This window comes from Ptiloglossa arizonensis, chromosome 1 (assembly GCF_051014685.1).
Source record: "Ptiloglossa arizonensis isolate GNS036 chromosome 1, iyPtiAriz1_principal, whole genome shotgun sequence".
Classification (NCBI taxonomy): domain Eukaryota; kingdom Metazoa; phylum Arthropoda; class Insecta; order Hymenoptera; family Colletidae; genus Ptiloglossa; species Ptiloglossa arizonensis.
The window spans coordinates 17,902,360-17,927,468 of record NC_135048.1 but is presented as its reverse complement, the minus strand read 5'-3'; the positions used below and the strand labels follow the sequence as shown (position 1 = coordinate 17,927,468).

Sequence of the window (25,109 nt, the reverse complement as noted above, 5' to 3'; positions counted from 1 at the left end):
TAAGACTTACAATTATTGTGTACGTTTGTCGATAATAAAACGTTACTATTCGTTGGTTATGCTACGACTCTGCCATATTTATTTCATATCTTCAGTAAAGTGTATCGATCTTAAATTAACAAACTTCCTAGGAATCAAGAGCGAAAGGGGTAAAAGAATCGCTAATTTATTTCTCGAAAAGATGAAACATCCAGGGTCGTCCAACATCCAATAGGGACGATGAACATGAACTATGTTTATCTCATATCTCGAGTAAGACGTATCGATCTTAAATTAATACATGTCCCACGAATAGAGCGCGAAATGGTTAAAAGAATAGTCACTAATTTATTTCTCGAGAAAATGAAACATCCAGGGTCGCCAACATCCAATAGGGACAATGAACATCAACGATGTTTATTTCATATCTCGAGTAAGACCTATCGATCTTAAATTAATACATGTCCCACGAATCGAGAGCAAAAGGAGTAAAAGAATAATCGCTAATTTATTTCTCGAAAAGATGAAACATCCAGGATCGTCCAACATCCAATAGGGACAATGAACATCAACTATGTTTATCTCATATCTCGAGTAAGACGTATCGATCTTAAATTAATACATGTCCCACGAATCGAGAGCGAAAGCGGTAAAAGAATAGTCGCGAACGATAAATTATTTCTCGAAAAGATGAAACGTCCCGACGGGGACGTCGAACGTCCGATGGAGCATCGACGAGGAAAAGCGGGAACGTAAATGGAAGCCGAGAACCGAGAATAAGATCCGTTTCGGTTTGTTTCTTCCAATACTGAGCAAACTCAAACGAAACGCACCGCGTGTCCGATGTTCCGGATACGTGTCGGATGTCCTCCGAGTTTACGCGGGATTCCCCCGAGGCGTGTTGGGTCCGATGAGGCTCGAACGCAGCCAGAGCGTCGCTCTTTCCCGGCTTATCGCTTTAATGCGATTCGATCGGTGTTAGGTGTGTTTCGAGAGAAGACGTCTTCCTCGTCATTGGGCAAACGCAATTTCTCTCAGGATGCGCTCCTCGCATTTACGGTTCTCGTATAGAGTGTCGCTCGCAGGACCACCCTCGTGAAATTACATCTCACCCTCTTTCTTGTCGAGAGGAACGCTCGTTCCGTGTACCAATGCGGTGGATGACTCACGAGATCGAGCTGGCCTCCATTATTATGGAATTAGCGTCGCATAGCGACAATATCACGCTCAGGGGGGATTTTTCTAGGCTGTAATTTTTCGGCTCGTTCTTCGAGAATTTTTCAACCGAGAACCGAAGTTATTTTTCTTTTTTTTTTTTGCGATCCTTTTATTCCGATTTTATTACTCACCGTACGCGACGAATAGCAAACCGACTTTGCGTTTCGTAGAATGTGATCGACGAACGCGGCCTCGTCGATCTGAACGCGATCGTTGATTGTCCCTTGTTTCTATTTTATCGTGATTTGTCGTTATACGATGTTCAGTTAGGGCGCGGCGAATCGTGAATCACGATTCACGTCCCATGCAGTTAGGTAGCAGTCATTCAGTGAGTAATACTGTTTCGTCTGCATCCATTTGGCTTCTACATAAAAGAAATTTCCGGTACAGTATTTCGGGAACTTCAAGGGGGATGTTAGGCAATTTTTTTTTTTATTATTATCTTACGTGTCACACGTCATTTGAAGAATTACTTCAAAATATACAAATTTCGATAATGAAGGAAAATATATATTATATATTAATACAATAGGGATGTTACGCAATTTTTTTTTTTTAATTATTATCTTACGTATAACATGTCGTTGAAGAATTACTTAAAATATACAAATTTCGATAATGAAGGAAAATATATAGTAACGTAATATATATTATATATTAATATAATACAATATAACAACATAATATTCTCCATGTTGACCTCCTCGATGAATCACGAAAACTTCGATTTGATTAGGTCTGGCTTAGTATAATATATATTAATATAATACAATACAACGACATAATATTCTCTATGTCGACCTGCCCGATGAATCACCGAAACTTCGATTTCATTAGGTCTGGCTCAGTTAGGTGTACCGTTATACCTTACACCAAGTATACTAATACGATAGGTACACTCGTTATTTCTCCCACTACATAAACATGGAGTTCACTATATTTTTTCGACTAAGTAGATCACGATTCGGAGTGAATTACACGCAAGTATCCATTGCACACGAATAGTCGCGTTAGAGAGATTAAGTCTTAACCCTTTGGACTCGAGAAGAGACTCTCGGTCGCCACCTAATTCAGTGTATTATTTCCGACCCGGGAAAACTTCGTGTTTTGGAATTCAAATTTGAATTGAAATATTACGTTTTCGTAGAGTATTACAAACGTACATATGCGAAATATATAAAAATGTTCGATTCCAGATGAATTTTACGACTTAAAGGATTTTTTCGAGGCGTTGGTTTCTAGTAGCAAAGAAGCATCGAGTGCGAAGAGTTGAGTTGTCAATGCAACTCGGTAAACCTCTCGGTGTACGCCATTGCATGCAGCTCGAAAAGAGACCCTCGATCGCCACCTAATTCAGTGTATTATTTCCGATCCGGGAAAACTTCGTGGTTTTGAATTCAAATTGGAATTGAAATATTACGTTTTCGTAGAGTATAAACGTATATATGCGAAGTATATAAAAATGCTCCATTTCAGATGAATTTTACGACTTAAAGAATTTTTTCAAGGAGTTAGTTTCTAGAAGCAAAGGAGCATCGAGTGCGAAGAGTTGAGTTGTCAATGCAACTCGGTGAACCTCTCTGTGTACGCCATTGCATGCAGCTCGAGATGGTCGTTGCGATCGGAGGAAACGAATGGTTGAATATTCTCGAGATCGGCGAAAATTCCCAGGGAACGACTGTTAAAAATTCTCGCGGACGGTTAAAGTGAACTTGACCGGGCCTGTTCCGTCGAGAGATCTCTTTTCAAATGCTCGTTCAAGGGAGAACAGGGGAAGAGAGAAAGAGAGAGAGAGAGCAACGAAGTCGAGACACCGAAGGGTAAGAACTACGAAAACAGTCGGTCCTCGAGCATGCTTTCCACCGTCGTCGTCGTCGTGAAGACTTTAACGACTCTTGGAACGGTGACTCGCTCCCCCAAAACGTTTTTACAACCGTTTTGTTTTTCCTCCGTAAGCGAAACAACTCGAGCACGTCGTCGCGTCGTCTTTAATCTTGGTCGACGCGACACGCGACGCTTGTCGGTTGCGTTCGAATACCTATTGACCCCTTTTTTCTTTCTTTTTTTTTTTATCGGGACGGACCAGCGTGGTAAATCGTCGACCATTAACGGCCCGAACAATTGTTACGACTTTTATCGTTTGTCACCTCTCACCCCCGATAAAACCGATCGAACACCGCTATCGTTCCCTGACAGTTTCATCGTGCTTCGGGAGTTATCGGTACCGTCGACTTGTGGCGCGAACTTCACCGATACTAATTTCAAAATGGTGTTCTCCACTCTTCGTCCTGTACTTTGTCCCTTCTCCTCCTCCCTCTGAAAAAACGCGTTCTCGTCGCGGGGACGATTTCAACCCTTTGCGGACGCAATTACTCACCGCTGTACAATTTAATCTAATTTTTCCAAGAGATCAATTGCTGCAATATCAATGCAAGTTAAAAAAAAAACGCAAGTTGTGAATTTAAACTGTTCACCAACTTGGTTTATGGTCATAGATCGGAAGTCGTTTTTATATGATTCTTACAGTAAACGTTGTAAAACATGGTTAATAAATCATCTCGTCGTCATTTTCCTAGTCACGTCTCTACTCTAAATTTAACTCGAGAAACATTCGTGAAATTTCTTATTCAAACGTGCGTTAAATAAGTATGTATTACGCCCTAAAAATGGTACGTATTATACCAATGTATATATCTACATGTACCCACCAGTTGTTCTAAGGAAATAGATCCCTCGATTTTCCAACCCCTCGATTATCCAATCAACCTTTTCCCCTATAAGATAATCGAGGGACACCGTACACGGAATATCGAAATGGAATCATAACGTTCCGAAGTGATCGATTTATTTTTACTTCATGAAATATATTTCGTCGACGAGTTCCACTTTCTTGTATCGAACAAGCTTCGACCGAACAATAGGTCAAATCTTCGATCACGGATAACTCGGACGCGGGACACTCCCCGTGTGCGGAAGATCTTCCCATTTACGGAGCGTACGTACTCGTTGAACGCCCATCGGCGTTCACCGCACAGCATCGACCGCATATCCATAGGCGTCGCCTGTAAGTGTTGATAAAATTCCGTCGCAAAGTCGCGAGACTTCCGAGATCGACTACAGTGGTTTGTTCGGCTTTCTAGACATCGCCTTAACCGAAATTTTTCTCGTCGATTTTCCACGTTGAACGAAAGAAGCCTTTGTTAATTTTGGTGTTCCATTTTCTCAGTTCTCTTTACGCCATTGCACGTGGCCCGCTACATCGATCGAGGCCGTCGCTTTGTTAGCCACCGCGTTAACGTAATCGATCGGTTTTCGAGGTAAACGCATCCATCATCCACCGTGGAAAGGCAAAACAGGCTCGGTTCTTTCATTTTTACGACAATCGCCTCGTCGACGAGACGCGATTTCGACGCCCGGGGACGTTTACGCGGGAATACGTATTTCCATCGATCGATACCGCGATATTTTTTCTCGCTGTTCGTCCGCGTCGACGTCGCGACAATAACAGTAATAGTTTATCGATATCGAGCGTGAAAATTCTTCGTTGCAAAAAAGTGTACATTAGCAATACGATAGAAAAGAAGCGCGAATGTAAAATAAGGACGGGACGAGTTTTCTGTCGCTGGAAGAGCGAAACGTTTCAACAAAGTGAAGAAATTATTTTTGAAATTAACGATTGAAGTTTGAACGATTACGTCGTCCGTGTAACGATTCGTCGATAATTTTGTATATGAACGAAAAATCGACGATACCACTGTCGTTGTTCGAGGATAGTTAACTCAAGACAAGATACAGTATAATAATAATAATAATTTATCTGGGGATTTATACTCTTCTGTGTGCACATGTGGTGCATGTCGAATGTGTATAAGGTCGTATTAATTTCATTAATTTCTTAATACGAGAAATTAATGAAATCACGTTTGAAGGTGACAACCAATGATTATTGGTTTGTTATTAAATCGACAATTACGGTTACGTTTGAAGATGACAACCAAGGAAAAGAAGTTTAGCAAATGGCGATAACTGTTCGTGTTTGTAAGAATACAATTGCAGCAGGTCGATGTGTCATACAGTGTGTCCTATGAAACTCTTACCCGAGAAAAGAGCAGAGCCTTGAAGCTGCATAGGTATGTTTAAATTAAAGGAACTAGAAAATTCGATCGACGTCACCGATAATTACATTACGAGTAAATAACGAATGAAACTGCATACATCGATTCCTTCAGGGTGTGAAAAATTAAGGAGATTCGATATTCTGTGCTCTACTACTCATGTATTTAATTTTTCAAAACTTTACGTTCGTTACAATTTTTTCAAGCTTTACATTCGTTACAATTTTTCCAAAGATTACATTTTTTACAATTTTTCCAAAGTTTACATTCATTACAATTTTTCCAAACTTTACACATATTACGATTCTTTCAAGCTTTACACGTATTACGATTTTTTCAAGCTTTACACTTATTACAATTTTTTCAAATTTTACATTCATTACAATTTTTCCAAAGTTTACATTTCTTACAATTTTTCCAAAGTTTACATTTCTTACAATTTTTCCAAAGTTTACATTTCTTACAATTTTTCCAAAGTTTACATTTATTACAATTTTTCCAAAGTTTACATTTCTTACAATTTTTCCAAACTTTACACATATTACGATTTTTCCAATCTTTAAACTTATTACGATTTTTCCAAACTTTACACTTATTTTTTTCCATAACTGCCTAATTATTTAAAGCCGTAATTTCGATTACGATTATTATACACCCAAACCTATGAGCTCACCAAATTTCTTCCTATAAAAAATTCAATTTATTCACTTTCTTGATTCGCAAACGTCAAACATTCGTTCCACAAAAATACGTACAAATATTTAAACGATTACAAAAGACCCTACAGTTCGCAGTATACCCCATACGCGACAGAACAACCAACCGTACCGATTGAAAATTAAAATCGGCGAGAGTCGAGTCGAGACACTTTGAACATTATCTCCGTTTCCCCGTAACATCAAAAACGAAATACAAGAAGCACACGTACGTTTATTCAACGCTCTTTTTTCTCCATTTCACCGCGTAGATTCGCCACTCGAGATACGATGACGCATTTACGAAACACCCGGCAAAACGAACCGTAGAGTCGCAAAGAGCGCCGGGATTGCGACGATATTAAAAAAGTGTGCTCGGAGGTAGAACGAAGAGGAGAAGTCAGCCTAAGCGTCAAACGTATCGCGGGCAAATACAATTTTTCCCCCCTCGAGTTCGTAAAAGACGCTTTACATCGGCCTTTTCCGGCTATCTCTCTTAGTCTACGCACCGCTACTAAAAATCCTTTTCCTTAGATACGGAAGGCATATCGCCGCTTCGTAATGATGTTTGCGCAACCCTTGCGAGGGCATTTCCGAGATAATTAACGTCGCTGCCGTCGTTTCTTAACGAGACGCTCGTGGGTTGGGGAACCATTATCTTTGCGTCGGTAGCAGGATGGCCAGGATTTTTAATTAACAGTGAGATTCGCCGGCCACCTCTTACTAGCGCGGTGCACTATCAACGAGGTAACTGAACAATCGACGTTCACCGCGACAAAATTCACATTTCGAACGAGTGACCTCGAATTAACCGTCGACGCTCGAAAAACAAAATTCAAAACTCGAGGAACCGTTGTCTTCGCGTCGGTAGCAGGATGGCCAGGATTTTTAATTAACGGTGAGATTCGCCGGCCACCTCTTACTAGCGCGGTGCACTATCAACGAGGTAACTGAACAATCGACGTTCACCGCGACAAAATTCACATTTCGAACGAGTGACCTCGAATTAACCGTCGACGCTCGAAAAACAAAATTCAAAACTCGAGGAACCGTTGTCTCGCGTCGGTAGCAGGATGGCCAGGATTTTTAATTAACGGTGAGATTCACCGGCCATCTCTTTCTCGCGCGTTGCACTATCAACGAGGTAACTGAACAATCGACGTTCACCGCGACAAAATTCACATTTCGAACGAGTGACCTCGAATTAACCGTCGACGCTCGAAAAAGAAGAAAAAAGATTCAAAACTTCGCGCCGATGGAAATAATCATCGTGGATAGCGGGTTCCGCTCGGTGAAATTCGTTCGTCGCTTCGATTCGATGCCCACGGGGGCGAACTCTACGCTACGAATATTTCCGCCCCCGGAGGCGTTTCCTACTCCGCGCAACCGTCCCCGTCCACAAGTATCGGAACGTGTCGTAAAAAGGGTGACGGTGGAACCATTTTGAGAAAAATACGAGTCCCTCGTGTCTTTCGTTTACAATACCAACGGTTTCGACGCGATTTTTTCCCTATTGTTCTTCAATACGATTTTCGATACGATTCGAATACGGTTTTTGTGATTTTTAATTGTATATTTTATCGACAGAATAATGCAACGACCGAGTGCATTATCGCGGATGGTAATTGCACGTTGTTAATCGGATAATAGCAAAAGTGACGTTTGTTAACAGTGGAACTACCAAAGGGTCGATTCCACTCGTTTCGAATTTCTTTTTAAAGTTACTCGATCGTTAATGATGCCTTTACCTAGAATATTCATGGACAATTATCGAAATAGACAGCTAATGGTGCTCGTGAATTAATTTGCCTCTTTCTCGTTCAACGTTTTAAAGTTACTCGATTATTTACAGTGCCTTTGTCCGGAATATTCGCGGACAATTATCAAAGCAAACAATTAATGATACTCGTAAATTAATTTCTCCTTTCTCCGTATAACATTGAAAATACACATGTGGTTTGATACAAATAGATATATCATAGGTTCAGTATTTCATCAGTGTCTCTAGCGTTAAAAAAATAAATATTGAAACACAGCCCTCACGAACTACCTCTCCGGATTGTTCATCAATCTGGAATCTATTTTACACTAGATTTACCAACCAGTAAAAATAACTGGTTTCTAATGTTTTTATAATAAAATTTACTTTAAATTCCTTGGCATATTTTCTGAAGACGTTATCAATTTTAATTGATTACGCATCTGATCAATAATATAAATTCTTCTTTTTCCTCATCGATTGATTTTCTTATATATATGTGTGTGTTTGGTAATGCGTGAGAATGAAAGGGATTGCGTGTGGTCCGTATAGAATCTGAAGTGTTTGGAATAGACGAGCGACTGAAGTGTGAAAGAAGAGCGATTGAGGTAGCTCCATACTGGGAAATTTTCGGCGCACGTGACCAAGTGACGAAGTGAGAGAGATTAAGGATTAGAATGAAAGGGAACGAATGCGTGTGAAAATATAAGGTGCGAGAGAAGATTGTTCAGGACAGCAATAATTTTTGGAAAATTGTCGAAGCGTGTCGTGTCGCGTAAAATAAGAATAGCGTAGTCAGCGTAATTAGCGTGGTTATTAATTATGTGCTTTGTTAATGTTTTGTTCCTACTACTACCTCGTTCGATACACGTATATCCTAGAACTTTATTCACTCTTATTTTATAATCACCAGTATTAGATAATTCCTAGATATATATATATTATATATATATATATATATATAAAGTATACTTTAATATTACGAAATCTGTCGATAGTTTCACTGTTAAAACATGAGATTTGGAGTACAGAGACGTCACTACTTTCTCATTCAGTACACGTATATCCTAGAACTTTATTCACCCTTATTTTATAACCATCAGTATTAGATAATTCCTATATATATATAAAAAGTATACCTTAATGTTACGAAATCTGTCGATAGTTTTACTGTTAAAACATGGGATTTGGAGTCCAGAGTCGCTACTACTATCTCATTCAATACACATATATTCTAGAATTTTATTCACCCTTATTTTATAACCACCAGTACTAGATAATTCCTAGATATGAATATGATATACCTTAACCCTTCCAACTGGAGAGGAGACTCTCAATTGCCACCTAATCGAGTGTACGTTTTCCATCTCGTGGCTTGGAATTCAAATTTAAATTTAAATAGTATACCATTTAAATATTATGTTCACGTAAGATATAAACATACGTTTATGATGTATCGAAAAGGAAATATTCCGTTTCAGATTCATTCTACCTTTCAAAGGATTTTATCGAGACATTTGTTTCTACTTGCAAGAAAGCTTCGAGGTTAACCCTTTGCACTCGAAGCGTTTCTACTACCTGAAACTGAGGTCTCGATGAAAATCAAAAAGAGTGTAATACCTAATTTCCAATTTCAATTTCAAGTAACGAAATTTTCCCAAATTGGAACAAGTACACTGAATTGTGCGGTGACCGAGGGTCTCCTCTCGAGTTCAAAGGGTTAAATCTTTGGGGTACGGTCGATTAAGAATTGTCCCATTTATAATCGACCAAGGTGTCTAATAAAGGCACGAGTTTCGTGAAAAGTCTTCGTAAGACTTCGACGAAGTTCCAATAACTGATCTCTGACACGCTTTGTTTAATTTCGAACGACAAATGATTATTTGAGCGATTCTCTTGCACGATAAGGAGGTAGCGAAACATTTCCTGGAAGTACCTGGTTAATATCACGAAATCTGTCGATAGTTCTGGCATTGAAACACGGAATTCGGAGTCGTGTGTCGGCGTTGATCGGTAACATCGCAGAGTTACGAGTCGTTTCGAGTATATACGGGGTGAGACTCGTGGAACACTTTACTCGTAAGCGGAGCAGTCGCTCGGAGGTGGTGAGCGGGCAAGTAAAAGAGTAGCTCGCGCGAAAGGAACATCCATTGTTCGCGTAGATGCACGCTGTGTTGTTGGTTCTCGAGTCCACTCCGATGCGTTTCCCGTCGCGGAGACGACGATAACGACGAAAATGATCGAGCGCCGGTCTCCGACTGCGAACAATCGCAAACGCGAGGCCCTGTCGCGCGAAAGCCTCGGAACAGAGGGGGGCCAGCGCACCGTGATAATTCTAGTGCCCTTACGACCTCGGTCTCGGCTCTCAAAGTCCTTCAACGTAACCCCCCACCCCTCTCTCTGTCTCTATTTCTCTCTCTGTCCGCGGGTTAACCGTTGCCACTTTCCCGAACAACGATGCACAATCTCGTCCCGCGCCGTGCGCCTTTGGCACACGATTCCACCACTCGCCCACGAGTCCATCGCCGCTACTAGAGTTCGTCCAACGAGACGAGATACGGAATACTCCGAGTGTACACGATTAACGCCTCGACTGCCGCGCGCGCGTTTCCAATGAAATCTCCGTCAGGCCACAAGTGCCATTGCACCAGAGCGTGAGAATTTCATCGACCGAACGCACGATTATGGAACAAACAGTAGACGCGTGTGCAAAGTTTCTTGTGGGAATAAAGGACGTTGAATGGATTGGTCAGGGGTTCGAGATGATTTAAAGAAAATAATAACTTGTCGTTCAAATTGTCCTGACCAACTTTAACTTCGTCAGGGCCACAGATTCCGGAAGAAGCATTAGACACGGATATAAAGTTTCTTGTGCGAATAAAAGGCGTCGAACGGACGGATGAAATGCTCGCGAGACAATTTAAAAAGAACAACAATTTAAGGACCAAATTGTGCTGACCAAGTTTAACTTTGTATAGAATTCTTTCGAGTTTTACATTGTAAATAATTTTCTGAGCAAACCAAAGGGCCAAAAATGAGTTTCGCAAGTACTGCAATATTCTTGCACAAGTAACCACAGAAGTAGGTAGATACCTACGTTAAGAAGTAGGTGGATATCTACGTTAAGAAGTAGATGGATATCTACGTTAAGAAGTAGGCGGAAACCTACGTTAAGAAGTAGATACATAACTACCTTAAGAAGTAGGTGGATACCTACGTTAAGAAGTAGATACATACCTACAATAAGAAGTAGGTGGATAGCTATGTTAAAAAGTAGATAGATACCTACGATAAGAAGTAGATAGATACCTACGTTAAGAAGTAGATAGATACCTACGATAAGAAGTAGGTAGATACCTACGTTAAGAAGTAGGTAAATATCTACGTTAAGAAGTAGGTAAATATCTACGTTAAGAAGTAGGTAAATATCTACGTTAAGAGGTAGATACATACCTACAATAAGAAGTAGGTGGATACCTACGTTAAGAAGTAGATAGATACCTACAATAAGAAGTAGTTATAGTGGATAGCTACGTTAAGAAGTAGATAGATACCTACGATAAGAAGTAGATAGATACCTACGTTAAGAAGTAGATAGATACCTACGATAAGAAGTAGGTAGATACCTACGTTAAGAAGTAGGTAAATATCTACGTTAAGAAGTAGGTAAATATCTACGTTAAGAAGTAGGTAAATATCTACGTTAAGAGGTAGATACATACCTACAATAAGAAGTAGGTGGATACCTACGTTAAGAAGTAGATAGATACCTACAATAAGAAGTAGTTATAGTGGATAGCTACGTTAAGAAGTAGATACATACCTACGTTAAGAAGTAGATACATAGCTACGTTAAGAAGTAGATACATAGCTACGTTAAGAAGTAGATACATACCTAGGTTAAGAAGTAGACAGATACCTACGTTAAGAAGTAGGTAGACACCTACGTTAAGAAGTAGGTGGATACCTACGTTAAGAAGTAGATAGATACCTACAATAAGAAGTAGCTATAGTGGACAGCTACGTTAAGAAGTAGATACATACCTACGTTAAGAAGTAGACAGATACCTACGTTAAGAAGTAGGTGGATATCTACGTTAAGAAGTAGGTAGATACCTACGATGAAAAGTAGGTAGATATCTTTCGTAACGCGCATATAGTAGTCACGAGATCAGGGTGTCACGGTGGATGGGACAGGGCAGTTTGTCGCTTCGAGTTCCGAGTTCCGCGTATCCCCCTGGAAGAAGCCGATACGTATTTACCCCGGAGGACGTTTGTCATCGTGGCGATCGAAAATACGGTGTCCCTCGCGACGACTCCTTTCCAAGGATCCGGAGAGACTCGGGGGAACGTGGAGCAACATGGAACGGTTAAGGAAAAATTATTACCCAATACTGTATTTGTCGATATCGTGCGTCTATAAATAAATATTGTATTTATCGATGATACGTTTAAAGAAATATTGTACCCATTGATAATACATAACTGTAAAATATTCCAGCTAGTATTAACATCTGTTCGTTCGAATGTTATCGTATAAAACTCAACACAGAATAAACGAGAATGAGGCAAATTAATCTACGAGCAACATTAGTTGTCTATTTCCATAATTGTCCATGAATATTGTAGGTAAAGGCAGCGTTAATAATCGAGTAATTTTAAAAAGTTAAGTGAAGAAAAGGCAAATTATTCTACGAGCAACATTAGTTGTCTACTTCGATAATTGTTCATGAATATTGTAGGCAAAGGCATCGTTAATAATTGAGTAATTTTAAAAAGAAATTCGAAACAATGATATTTATAATATTTGTATAAAAATTGACCTCCTTCGTAATTTTGGGTGTTAGTTGCCCCTTTGGGGTGCAATTGTACGAAAGTTTACGGTGGAAAAATAAAATGATAATTTTTTGCGATAATTTTGCAACGATAATAGTATTGGTAACGACGCGGAATTAAAAATTACATTGTAAGCGGGATAACGGAAAATAATGTCCGTAATAGATCCCTTTGGTGGAACACTGTCGATACAACGGTGCGAAGGTGCCTTTAGGAGTTAATTGAATCTGAGTTTATCGATCCAGAGTCGCTTCGAGTTCGTAGAATGCTGAGTCGATGAATTCGCACTGGCACCAGTTACAACGTACTGTAATTAAAAATACACGATTCCGGTAAAAAAAAGAAAAAGAAAAATCACCACTTTGAAATCGTTCAAAAAACGAATAGCCTAAGAAAAATTTTTCTATCATTTGTACGGATTTCTTCGAACAGCGAAACTTCGTTTCGAGATGTTTCTCGATAGAACGATTAATAACTCACCCTGTATAAACGAAGAAAGAAACACGTCTTAAATAAATTCGAACTAGTGTCTTTTTTCAACACCGCTCTCCTCTATTCTTTATTACGCTCCGTTATGAGACTCTAGAATTAAAATAATAATAATTTAAATAGTAACTTTTAACCTTGAAATTCAAACTTGGAAAAAAACGATTGATTTACGCAAATCTACTCAGATTACGCGTGAATATAGTTTGTAACCTTCCAATGTATACAATCTGTACATTTACGTATACCCACACAGACCAATGAATTGTTTTCCCCTGAGTATAAATTACAAGATTAAAAACTATTGTTCACAGTTGTGCGTGTGAAATTATACGAATTATTCTTAATTTCATTTCGAAATATATTTGTAACCGAGCAATCATCCATTCGTTCGATTTAATGGGAAGAGAGTGGTGATGATCAAATGTCCGGTGGAAAACCGGAAATTCGTAGTTCTCGGCTGGAGATCCGTAAAGGAGATGAAAAAATCCGTAGATCTACAAAGAAATCCGTATAGGTGGCGTTACACTGGTTGCTCTCGCGGCCCGGGACAGAGTATCTCTTACCGACACGCTGGTGATGCATGGAAAATCGTAAAACGCGCGAGAGACACGCACGCGTGCACCCCTTTCTCGTCGAGGAGCGAAAGGAGTAGCGTTACGAACACTCGAGGAACCAGCGACCGAGTTACGGCGATCCGTGTCGTTTAACGTGTCTCGTAAACCATCGAGTGTCCGAGCGAGCGCTCGGATAGGTGGGGGCAAATATTTGTCGGTTCCCTATTTACCCGCGGAGTGTCGTTAAAATTGGCGCGTAACGCGACGATCCCGCGGCCCGTTCCCCCCACTCCGTTTCCCCCCACCCCGTTTAGAAATACCGCGAAACGTGGAACAAGAGACAGGCTCCGTGAACGTTGCGCGACGAACGAGACGACGCATCGACGGTGTTACGCGTCTGATCAATTACGCGGCACGTTCACTGCGCGCGTATCTCGCGTATCTTGCGTGGCTCGCGTGGCGAGTCAAAGGATCGCGTACGCGGCGGATATAAAAAATTCAAGATCGATCAGTTGGCTATCTTTATCCCCAGGGGGAATATTAACGATTTTTCCTCCTTTTTTTCGCGTTCTAGTTTTTTTCTCCAATTACGATTTTTCCTTCTTTTTGCGTTCTAGTTTTTTTTTTTTTTTTTTTTTCAATTTCTTTTCCCCCGTGTTCTGTTTCTTCTCAATGATTTGTTTCCTTTTCTTCTCGCGTTCTATTTTTTTTCTCACGTTCTATTTTTTTTCTCGCGTTCTAATTTATTTTTCAATTCTTTTTCCCGCGTTCTGTTTCTTCTCAATTGTTTCTTTCCTTTTTTTCTCACGTTCTATTTTGCTTCAATTCTTTCTCCCGCGTTCTTTTTCTTCTCAATTATTTCTTTCCTTTTGTTTTCAATTTTTTCAATTCTCTCTCGCGCGTCCTGTTTCTATTCAATTATTTCTTTCCTTTTTTCAATTTTCTTCAATTCTTTCTTTCACGTTTTGTTTCTACTCAATTATTTCTTTCCTTTTTCAATTTTTTTCAATTCTTTCTCCCGCGTTCTGTTTCTACTCAATTATTTCTTTCCCCTTTTTACAATTTTTTTTCAATTCTTTCTCCCGCGTTCCATTTCAACTCAATTATTCCTTTCCTTCTCTTCAATTTCTTTCCAATTACTTTTCCACCTCTCTCAATTTTTTTTTCTTCTTCCTCTTCACAAATATCGTGTTTTCTGTTCCAGGCACAGGCGTCCCTAACTTCCCGTCAGTTACATCGAGCAACATATTATGCCGAAAAGAACGTAAAGCCCGAACGGGTTTACAACCCGTTCTCAGCGAAGGGACGAAACGACACAAAAGGGTTCGTGACGGAGACACGCTCGAAGGACAGGCTCGGGGCTATACCTAGGCGAGGGTGCTCGTTTCGCGAAAGTCGTAAATTTCAGACGAGGTCAGTGCGCGTTTAATTGCCCGCGTATGCTAAACCAAACGGGGAACTCGATCCATTCGACGCAGAAAAGCGGGGCTAATTTTTTTCTCTCACTCACTCACTCACTCACTCGCTCTCTTTCACTCACTCACTCTCTCTCTCTCTCTCTCTCTCTCTCTCTCTCTCTCTCTCTCTCTCTCTCTCTCTCTCATTCTCTTTCACTCACTCTCTCTCACTCACTCTCTCTCACTCACTCACTCACTCTCTTTCACTCACTCTCTCTCTCTCTCTCTCTCTCTCTCTCTCTCTCTCTCTCTCTCTCTCTCTCTCTCTCTCTCTCTCTCTCTCTCTCTCTCTCTCACTCACTCTCTTTCACTCACTCTCTTTCACTCACTCACTTACTCACTCACTCTCTCTCTCTCTCTCTCTCTCTCTCTCTCTCTCTCTCTCTCTCTCTCTCTCTCTCTCTCTCTCATTCTCTCATTCTCTTTCACTCTCTCTCTCTCTCTCTCTCTCTCTCTCTCTCTCTCTCTCTCTCATTCTCTTTCACTCACTCACTCTCTCTCTCTCTCTCTCTCTCTCTCTCTCTCTCTCTCTCTCTCTCTCACTCACTCACTCTCTCTCTCTCTCTCTCTCTCTCTCACTCACTCACTCACTCACTCACTCTCTTTCACTCTCTCTCTCTCTCTCTCTCTCTCTCTCTCTCTCTCTCTCTCTCTCTCTCTCTCTCTCTCTCTCTCTCTCTCTCTTTCACTCACTCTCTTTCACTCACTCACTCTCTTTCACTCACTCACTCTCTTTCACTCACTCACTCTCTTTCACTCACTCACTCTCTTTCACTCACTTACTCACTCTCTTTCACTCACTCACTCACTCACTCACTCTTCTCTCTTCACCCATTCCTTTTTCTTTTCGCAATTTTACTCAATAACGCGCGCCTCGATCGCCGAGAGCACCGTAAATGAAAGTTCGAGTCGGTCCGTCGCTGGAAACGGTTTTACGAGCATTTACGTTTCGTCTATTACGGACTCGAGGCGGATCGATGCGTTGAACTCGCGGATCGAGCGGAAAGTAGCGAGCGCTGGTAAACGGAAAAGTCTCCAGGTAATTCTCCGAGGGGAAACACATAGCGGTTGCTAATATTTTTGCATAACCGGTGCTCGGGAGGGATCTCGAGCCTCCTTGAACGCTATCGAGAAACAGAAAACAGGTACAGAAGAGGAACGGAGGGATCGGAGAGAAACCTAGTCTCCCAGGAGATTAAATTGCGCGGAAAAAGATAAATCGTCGAAATGCTCCCGAAGCTCGAGGACGATGACTCGTTCGAGCGTCCCGCGAGTCGTTGGATCGGTGGTTTTTTCCAAAAAATGGAAAATCGAAACTTCGATCGAAATCGTCGAAATTGTCTCCAGTACGCGTCGTTCCGCTTCGTCGGAGCTCGAAAAGTCTCGTCGTACGCTTCAATCGTCATTTACGCCATTCAACTTCGTGTGAAAAAACGAAGAAATTTGTTTGATTGAATCTGAATAGAAATATTTCAAAAAGTATTTACTCTATTCAACTTCGTGCGGAAAAACGAAGAAATTTGTTTGATTGAATCTGAATATAAATATCTGGAAAATTATTTACGCTATTCAACTTCGTACGAAAAAACCAAGAAATTTTTTTAATTGAATCTGAATAGAAATATTTCAAAAAGTATTTACGCTATTCAACTTCGTACGAAAAAACGAAGAAATTTATTCGATTGAATCTGAGTAGAAATATCTCAAAAAGTGTCACGAGATTTGATACTAAGGTGATATTTCGTCGACGATGAAGCCAAAGTGAAATAATATCGTATATCGTCCCCTTTTGTTTTTAACCACTTGTATTACGATTTAACTTTCAGTTACCGCGCTCTACAATATAACACGCGGTAAGTTGTTAGATTGACGTTGCACCGCGTCGGTAAGATCTTACATAACAAATTTTACACGGATACGAATGAACATTCACGACAACAGTAACATTTTATCGATTAATAATCTACTTCTGTATGGTAAATTTCCAAAAATTTTGGAATATGTAATGCCACAAGGCATTCCTTGCACTTCTAAGTAGTCTCGCTGCGTTTTTTGTATTTAGTACACACTTTACAACACCGTCTTTCAGTTTTTTTTTTAGCTTCTGTGGGTGTGTTTTGATTGTAATCGAAGTGGTATATCACTAGTATTCAAACATACCTACACTTTCTAAAATCTGTTCTGCCACGTCCAATCGAAATTTTGCAAAAGTGTATTTCTTCCTTTTTGGTGTCTTCGATGTCTTCGAAAATAAAACGTAAGCATTACAAAGTGCCATATCCATTAAATAAAAAAATATTTTTTTCCTAACTTCTTACGTATTTTGTCCTAAGTGAGAAACAAGATAAGTAGCTATACTATGTATACTCCAACACGATATTTGGAAAATGTGTATTTTTTGCTTTTTAGTATGGTGACAAATGCCTATCGACATGATATACACGTCGTTGACTGGTTTTGGAACAAAAGTATCTCGACGTGCATAGCACCGAGTCTTTATAGCGCAATTTGTGTTAAATTAGAAATTACGGTCACATACGGTAGAATTTTAAAATACAATTTCGAAAATGCACTTTGACCGCGTTATTCTGTTCTCAAACATTGCTATTCGCTCGTGATACGAATACAGGAACGTGTACGTATTGTCCGGTGATAATAGCCGGGAAAATTGCGTATACAGGTACGCTGAAAATGAGAGTTGATTAACGAAACGACGCGACACGTTACTTTTCCAGAACAAGATGTCAATGACTGGAAGCTTGATGGGTTACGAGAACAACAACGAGGTAAACCAAGCGAAATACAAGAAGCCATTGAAGCCACTTCCGATAGTGTCCAGTATAAACTCCAGCGGCGTCTCGACGACCAGCAAAACGAGGAAACCGGCGGCGCGCAGATCGTCGAAACGGAACTCGTGCATAAGAGGTCACGTGAACAGCTTGTGGTCCGTTTGGTACGGCATCTTGGCGGTCGCTTTTCAAGCTTACATCGGCTTGAGATACACGAAACGGTTCACAGGTGAGTCGAGTTAGATTCGATTCGATTCGATCCGCAACGAGGCTCGTTTTTCCAGCGATCGGTTTCCGGAACGACGAGTTGCTGGAGAAACGAAGCGAGGAGATCGTTATCGAACGAATGTACTGTCCGTGGACGAGAAAAAGGCCAACGAGTGTGTTTTTCACACTTCGATTCACTAGCTTCTATCTATTCTATTGGGTTGTTTGGAAAGTCATTTCGTTTTTTTTTCCTTTTTTTGGGAAATGAAACACTATTTTTTTAGAGTGTATATTTCCATTTTGGAAAACGAAATTACTTTCTGAACAACCTAATATATCCTAACTATAGTCTACCAACTTTCATGAGTGACTCCATGATGGTATTGGGTTGTTTGGAAGGTCATTTCGTTTTTTTTTTTCTTTTTTTTTGTGAAAATTATTTTTTTACAGTGTATATTTCCATTTTGGAAAATGAAATTACTTTCTGAACGACCTAATATATCCTAACTATAGTCTGCCAACTTTCATGAGTGACTCCATGATGGTATTGGGTTGTTCGGAAAGTAATTTCGTTTTTTCTTGGTGAAAATGAAACACGTTTTTTTTAGAGTGTATGAACACTTTATTAAATTGTATATTCTCCATTTTGAAAAACGAAATTACTTTCCTAGTTTACTAATATCTTCGTTATTACAAACTGTTGGGATACATACACCAATGACTTGGGTAGTGTCACGTGTTGATGTTGGACAGTCTATGTTGGATTTTAGGGACTGTATTCGTTTCGACAAAAAAGGATCGTCCATTAGTTTTCTTTTAGTTTTCTTCAATTAGACACTGTTTTTGTCGTTCACATCAGGTTAAATCAATGTATTACCTGTAAACTATAATAAACCAGATATTAATACCTTAATCTTTGATTACACGTTAAATGGATCAATATTCCTATCGGTGGACAATATGGATGATCTTGGTGTCACCTTTAGCACCGATCTTTCTTTTCACATAAACAAAATCACTAGTAAGGCTTTTAAGACACTTGACTTTATTTACCAGGCCTCTAAATATTTTCAATCCCGGTACTATAGCAATTCCAGTATTATACTGTACCCTAGTTTGATCTCGTTTAGACCATTGTATTAGGTTGTTCGGAAAGTGATTTCGTTTTCCAAAATGGAGAATATACAATTTAATAAACTGTTCATACATTCTAAAACAATCGTGTTTCATTTTCACAAAAAAAAAAAAAAAAATACAAAATTACTTTCCGAACAACCCAATACCATCATCGAGTAACTCATGAAAGTTGATAGAGTATCCCATAGTTAGGATATATGGAAAGTCAAGTCAACCTAACTAGTGTTAAGTTGTTCAGAAAATAATTTCGGTTTCCAAAATGGAAAATATACAATTTAATAAAGTATTCATACACTCTAAAAAAATCGTGTTTCATCTTCACCAAAAAAAAAAAAATACAAAATTACTTTCCGAACAACCCAATACCACCATTGAGTAACTCATAAAAGTTGATAGAGTATTCCATAGTTAGGATGTATGGAAAGTCAAGTCAACCTAACTAGTGTTCAGTTGTTCGGAAAATCATTTCGTTTTCCAAAATATTCGTTTTCCAATATATAATTTGATAAAATATTGATACACTCTAAAAAAATCGTGCCTTATTTTCACTAAAAAAAAAAGAAATGGCTTTCCAAACAACCCAATACCATTATCGAGTCACTCATGAAAGTTGATAGAGTATCCCATAGTTAGGATGTATGGAAAGTCAAGTCAACCTAACTAGTATTAAGTTGTTCGGAAAATCATTTCGGTTTCCAAAATGGAGAATATATAATTTAATAAAATATTTATACACTCTAAAAAAATCGTGCCTTATTTTCACTAAAAAAAAAGGAAATGGCTTTCCAAACAACCCAATATCATCATCGAGTAACTCATGAAAGTTGATAGAGTATCCCATAGTTAGGATGTATGGAAAGTCAAGTCAACCTAACTAGTGTTCAGTTGTTCGGTTTCCAAAATGGAGAATATACAATTTAATAAAATGTTCATACACTCTAAAAAAAATCGTGTTTCATTTTCACAAAAAAAAAAAAAAAAAATACGAAATGACTTTCCAAACAACCCAATACCACCATCAAGTCACTCATGAAAGTTGATAGAGTATCCTATAGTTAGGACGTAGTTAGGAGTATCCTATAGTTAGTATCCTATAGTTAGTAGACACGCTCGTTGGCCTTTTTCTCGCGGATAGACAGTACGTTATTAGAACACGCGGTTCTTGTTGCAGCGTATTTGTCGTTACCTTGGCCCGCGGATGCACCGCCGCCAAAGGTCGAGTTGTACGCCTGTTTGGTGCTAGCCGGTACCGGGGTGGTTCTACTCCCGGTGCTTCTTGGAGCGGCATTTCTGAAGCTTGGCAACTTGGCCAACGATGGAATAAAGCTTGGCCGTCACTTGAGCGCGTGCTCGCGCGATCCACCCTCGTCGTTGCTCACCAACAATCCCGATAACAGTGAGCGCGCTTTTAGCTTTTAGCTTTTACTCTTTCCATATGTGTATTTACATGTAATATTTGTATATTTATTAAGGATGTTTACGTACTGGGTCGTAATACCGGGGTGGTAGTAACACTGTAAATAACTCGAAATATACAATAAATATTAATACTCGGGTATAGAGTTAATCAAGTTTTCAGGTATGGAGTGTACAATAACATTTGGTACACGCTCAACTATTGTATTCATGTAGATGCAAAATGGAACATGTCTATAATGATGAAAATAGTTAATTTTTTACGCTATTTTAAAATTGTAATATAAACTATCGTTTAGCTGATATTTTCTTGTTTCTTGCTTTGAAACTCAATTTGATCTTTCTTAAAGAAATGCTGATCGTTACTTGGCATTCACGAACGTGTTAGTAAAAATATTTAATTAAAGTTCACAAGTGCGATTCGGGACGATTGTAACATTGGCAGATGGGGTTAGTTGTAATGTTACAACTTTTACTCAAAAAGAGTAAAAGTTGAAAAAGAAGATACTAATACTCCTGTAACGATAGATTGTAGGGCTTGGAACAAAATTTATAACGAAGAACCGTAAAAATAAAGTTTATTGATAAAAAATGAACGAGACATGCATATCCAAAATTCAACCTTGAATTTATGTGACTGTTTCGTAAAGCTTTGTCACGGCAGGTTTCAAGAGGTAGAAAGCACCTCTTACAATTTAGCTAAATAAATATCTTAATTTTCTAAAATTAAACTTTCATTACTGTTGTCCCCGTACAGATCCAACATCCGGTTGTAATATTTTCTCCGCTTGCCATTTTTTTATTAATATCTTGGATATTGCTACGTACAGCGAAATTGCTGTGGCTGAAGAATGTCAGATAATTAAATAACATGTGTGTGCAAGAATTTTTGTTACAAATGGAATAACTTTTGCATAATCGTGTTTCAAAGTGGAAGTGTTACTACCGACCCAGGCCTCCCTAATATATACACGTATCTCTTTGAAAGGTACACATACACAACCGTGTGTTCATTTAGAAACTTCAAATCAAAGTATCGTGAAAACGAAACAACTTTGGAAAAAATATTAAATACGAAAGATTCTAAAGCAAAAATATAACTACTTTATTTCTTTTTTATCTATCGAATGCTTGCAAGGTTATTCGTGGAGTAACTTTTTCTTTTCCATGGAAATCTATATTTTTATTTACAGATTTTTATTCTACGTAAAAAAGAACTTTTTGTATGGAGCATTCTTGTATCAGATTTTCTCTTCAAAAAATATTGAACGAAATATTGAATTTTTTGTTAGTGTTGCTATTTCGAAAGTAAAGAAATAGAATGGAAAATTAAATCGTACAAACGAGACTTCTTTATCATTTTTTACAATGATAACAATTACACATGATAACTATTAAACGATGATAACAATTACACATTTCTACCAGACAAGAAGTCAAACACGTACGTGCCCTAAACAAGTCGTCATTATACGAAATAACACCTACAGCGATAGGTTGCCTTTCGGTGACGTCTGACGAACCCTCGACACTGAGCGAGCAACTGACTCCTTGAAACGGTTCACAGGTCTGGCGAACAATTTATGGCGTCACGGAGGTCCCACAGCGGCGTTCGTACACCTTTGCACGGCCATGTGTTTCCTGCTGCCCTCGCTGCTCATGGAGGCCAGGCTCATACACGCTGGATTTTTACCAAAAGGTAACCACCAACACATTGACGCTTCCACGGTTACATTTGCTCCCAAATAGGCCTCGTTGGCTCTCTAGACCGACCAGACGCGACTCGAGACTTCGAAATTACCATGATGGTGGTACACGCGCGCGCCAACTTTTCGAGATAACGTAAAACTTTTGACGCGTTCGTTCGTTCGCCAACGTGTTCACGGAAACAATTCGCGACGTTGAAACGCGTTACGCAACTATACGTATATATTCGCACAACTATAGTTACCTCCCGCGACACTGGCGCGGAGTCTTGTGCTCCGTTATCCGGACGATCTCTGTCCCTTTGCTGACTTCCGCTTCTGTCCGCGACAAAAGCGCGTTCAACGTCGTATACACCGTGGAACGTTCTCCTTGCGACGTTTGCGAGTTTCATCGATGACAAACTCGAAATTAGTTCGTACACTAGCATGGGAAATATCCTAAATGAAAAAAAATAATATCTTGACACTGTTTAATAATATTCAGTATCGCGTAATAATAAGAAGGTTACAAATTAATATAACATTTTTCAGTAACTTTATAGATTGAAATATCGTCCTATCCAAATCTTTGTATTAGAGGTAATTGTAATTTTATGAAACGTCTTTACATTTTATTAATGCAGCGAGATCCTGTGTCTGTAATGTAGTTCGAATACAAGTATGGAAAATATCCTAAATGAAAAAAATATCTTTCCACTGTTTAATAATATTCAGTATCGCGTAATAATAAGAAGGTTACAAATTGATATAACATTTTTCAGTAACTTTACAGATTAAAATATCCGAATCTCTGTATCAGAGGTAATTGTAATTTTATGAAACGTCTTTACATTTTATTAATGCAGCGAGATCCTGTGTCTGTAATGTAGTTCGAATACGAGTATGGAAAATATCCTAAATGAAAAAAATATCTTTCCACTGTTTAATAATATTCAGTATCGCGTAATAATAAGAAAGTTACAAATTAATATAAAATTACTTCTGTAATTTAATTCTGTAATTTTCTGTACTTTTTAAATTTCCAAAAGCAAATATCTGTACATACAAATTTCTAAAGTCCTACTACTATGCGATCCTACTACTAGCGTTTCGATAATTTCGTCTCCCAATAGCAAGTTCAAAGAAACTGGAGTGCACAAGAAGATCGGTAAGTACAGTGAAATTCTCAAGATTTTCGACAATTATTCGTGCACCGTGTCGGAAGAAGGTTCTCGACACATTGAACGAAACGCATCGATATGCACTGGTAACGAAGGTTCAATGAATATTTCAGCCACGTTGGACCCGATCGCGAGAAACTTCGCCCTTGAGATATCGAGGGAATATAATAAATATGCAACGGGATATAAAATTGAATAACTGTCGGTCGAGGGAACGCGTTCACCGCGTTAATTAATTTAATCCCCGACAATATTACGACGCGTAACAACCGAGTGCGAAACGGATTCGAAGTTTGGAAACGATCGATTCTTCTAAGAGCAAAATTCTATCGATGCAACCCCCCCTTTCCTCCATTGTAACGTAAAAATACGTTTAGCTTTCGAAACGAAAAAAATGAGAAAGAAGAGGGGAACAATATTGGGCCACGCGCGTTCGCGTTATTTTTCAGTCAGTCAGTAGTATAGGTCAACGTGGCGTCATACGGAGCAAGTCGCACACAGCCGGGCGTGCACACGCATAGGCGTACAGCGAACTCCGACGTCCGTGAGTCCGAATGTTTCGAGTGCCGTGAGCCAGACACGAAATTGCTCTCACCTACGCGAACGCTCGAAAACCGGGACAAGTATCGCTTCCACTTGCGCGTACGTGTATGGCACTTATCTACGCACGTTACACGGTTGCATTGTCGTGCATTCGAAAGAAAAAAAAACGATTTCGGACGTCCCTTCGAGTTCCGCGGGCCGGTGGCGCATTTTCGCGGCTCGTTGACCCTTTTCCTACCGCGGACGAGATATCTCGCTACCGCAATGTCGCTCGTGGGTATTTTTGCAAACATTGTAATGTTCCGTTTTATGTGTGTGCGTGCGTGTGTGTACGTATATGTGTCTATGTGTGTCACGTCTTGCTTTCGAGCGTAGAAAATGAAAATGAAAGAATTCATTGTGCAAAAATGTACCTACCGTATCTTTTTTCGTTGTTTATCATTTCCGTTATCTTATAAGAGATAACGATAGTGAATAAAATATTCATTTCCGTTATTATATAAAGAATTAATTTTGCAAAGATGTATCTATGGTGTTTTTTATCCTTTGTTTATTATTTCTGTTATCATGACCGACAAAATTTCTTGTAAATTAGTCCTTAGATACGCTAGATATCTTGTCCACAGTTTCACAAAAATTATTTTTGCAAACATTGTAATGTTGCATTTTGTGTGTGTGCGTGTGTGTGTCTATGTGTGTCACATCTTTCTTTCAAACGTAGAAAATGAAAATGGAAGAATTTTGCAAAGATATACCTACCGTCTTTTTTATCCATTGTTTATCATTTGCATTACCATGAACGACAAAATTTTTTCTAAATTAGTCCTTAGATACACTAAATATCTTGTCCACAGTTTCACAAAAATTCCATCGTCTCTTTCATCCCTTATTTTCGAGCGTCTCGTAAAGATTAAAACTAGAGAAATTAATTTCACAAAAAAAAAAAAAAATTCTATTCATCGTCTACCCTATTCTACCAACGACAAACTATCTTGTAAATTCGTCCTCGCAAAAATGAATTTTGCAAAAATACAACGTATTCTCATTTT

At 39.1% G+C, this 25,109-nt stretch overlaps 1 protein-coding gene across 4 annotated transcripts in view; it reads left to right on the top strand.

Annotated features, from left to right (window-relative positions):
* Tinc (transmembrane protein tincar) overlaps positions 1–25,109 on the top strand; it is a 48,760-nt gene that overhangs the window by 9,673 nt on the left and 13,978 nt on the right. For all 4 annotated transcript variants that reach the window (XM_076323707.1, XM_076323690.1, XM_076323700.1 and 1 more), the window contains exons 2-5: positions 14,850–15,058; positions 17,838–18,120; positions 20,407–20,631; positions 22,219–22,350. In XM_076323707.1, the coding sequence (XP_076179822.1) occupies positions 17,844–18,120; positions 20,407–20,631; positions 22,219–22,350 (634 nt within the window). In that variant the 5' untranslated portion in view covers positions 14,850–15,058; positions 17,838–17,843. The remainder of the gene's footprint in view (positions 1–14,849; positions 15,059–17,837; positions 18,121–20,406; positions 20,632–22,218; positions 22,351–25,109) is intronic.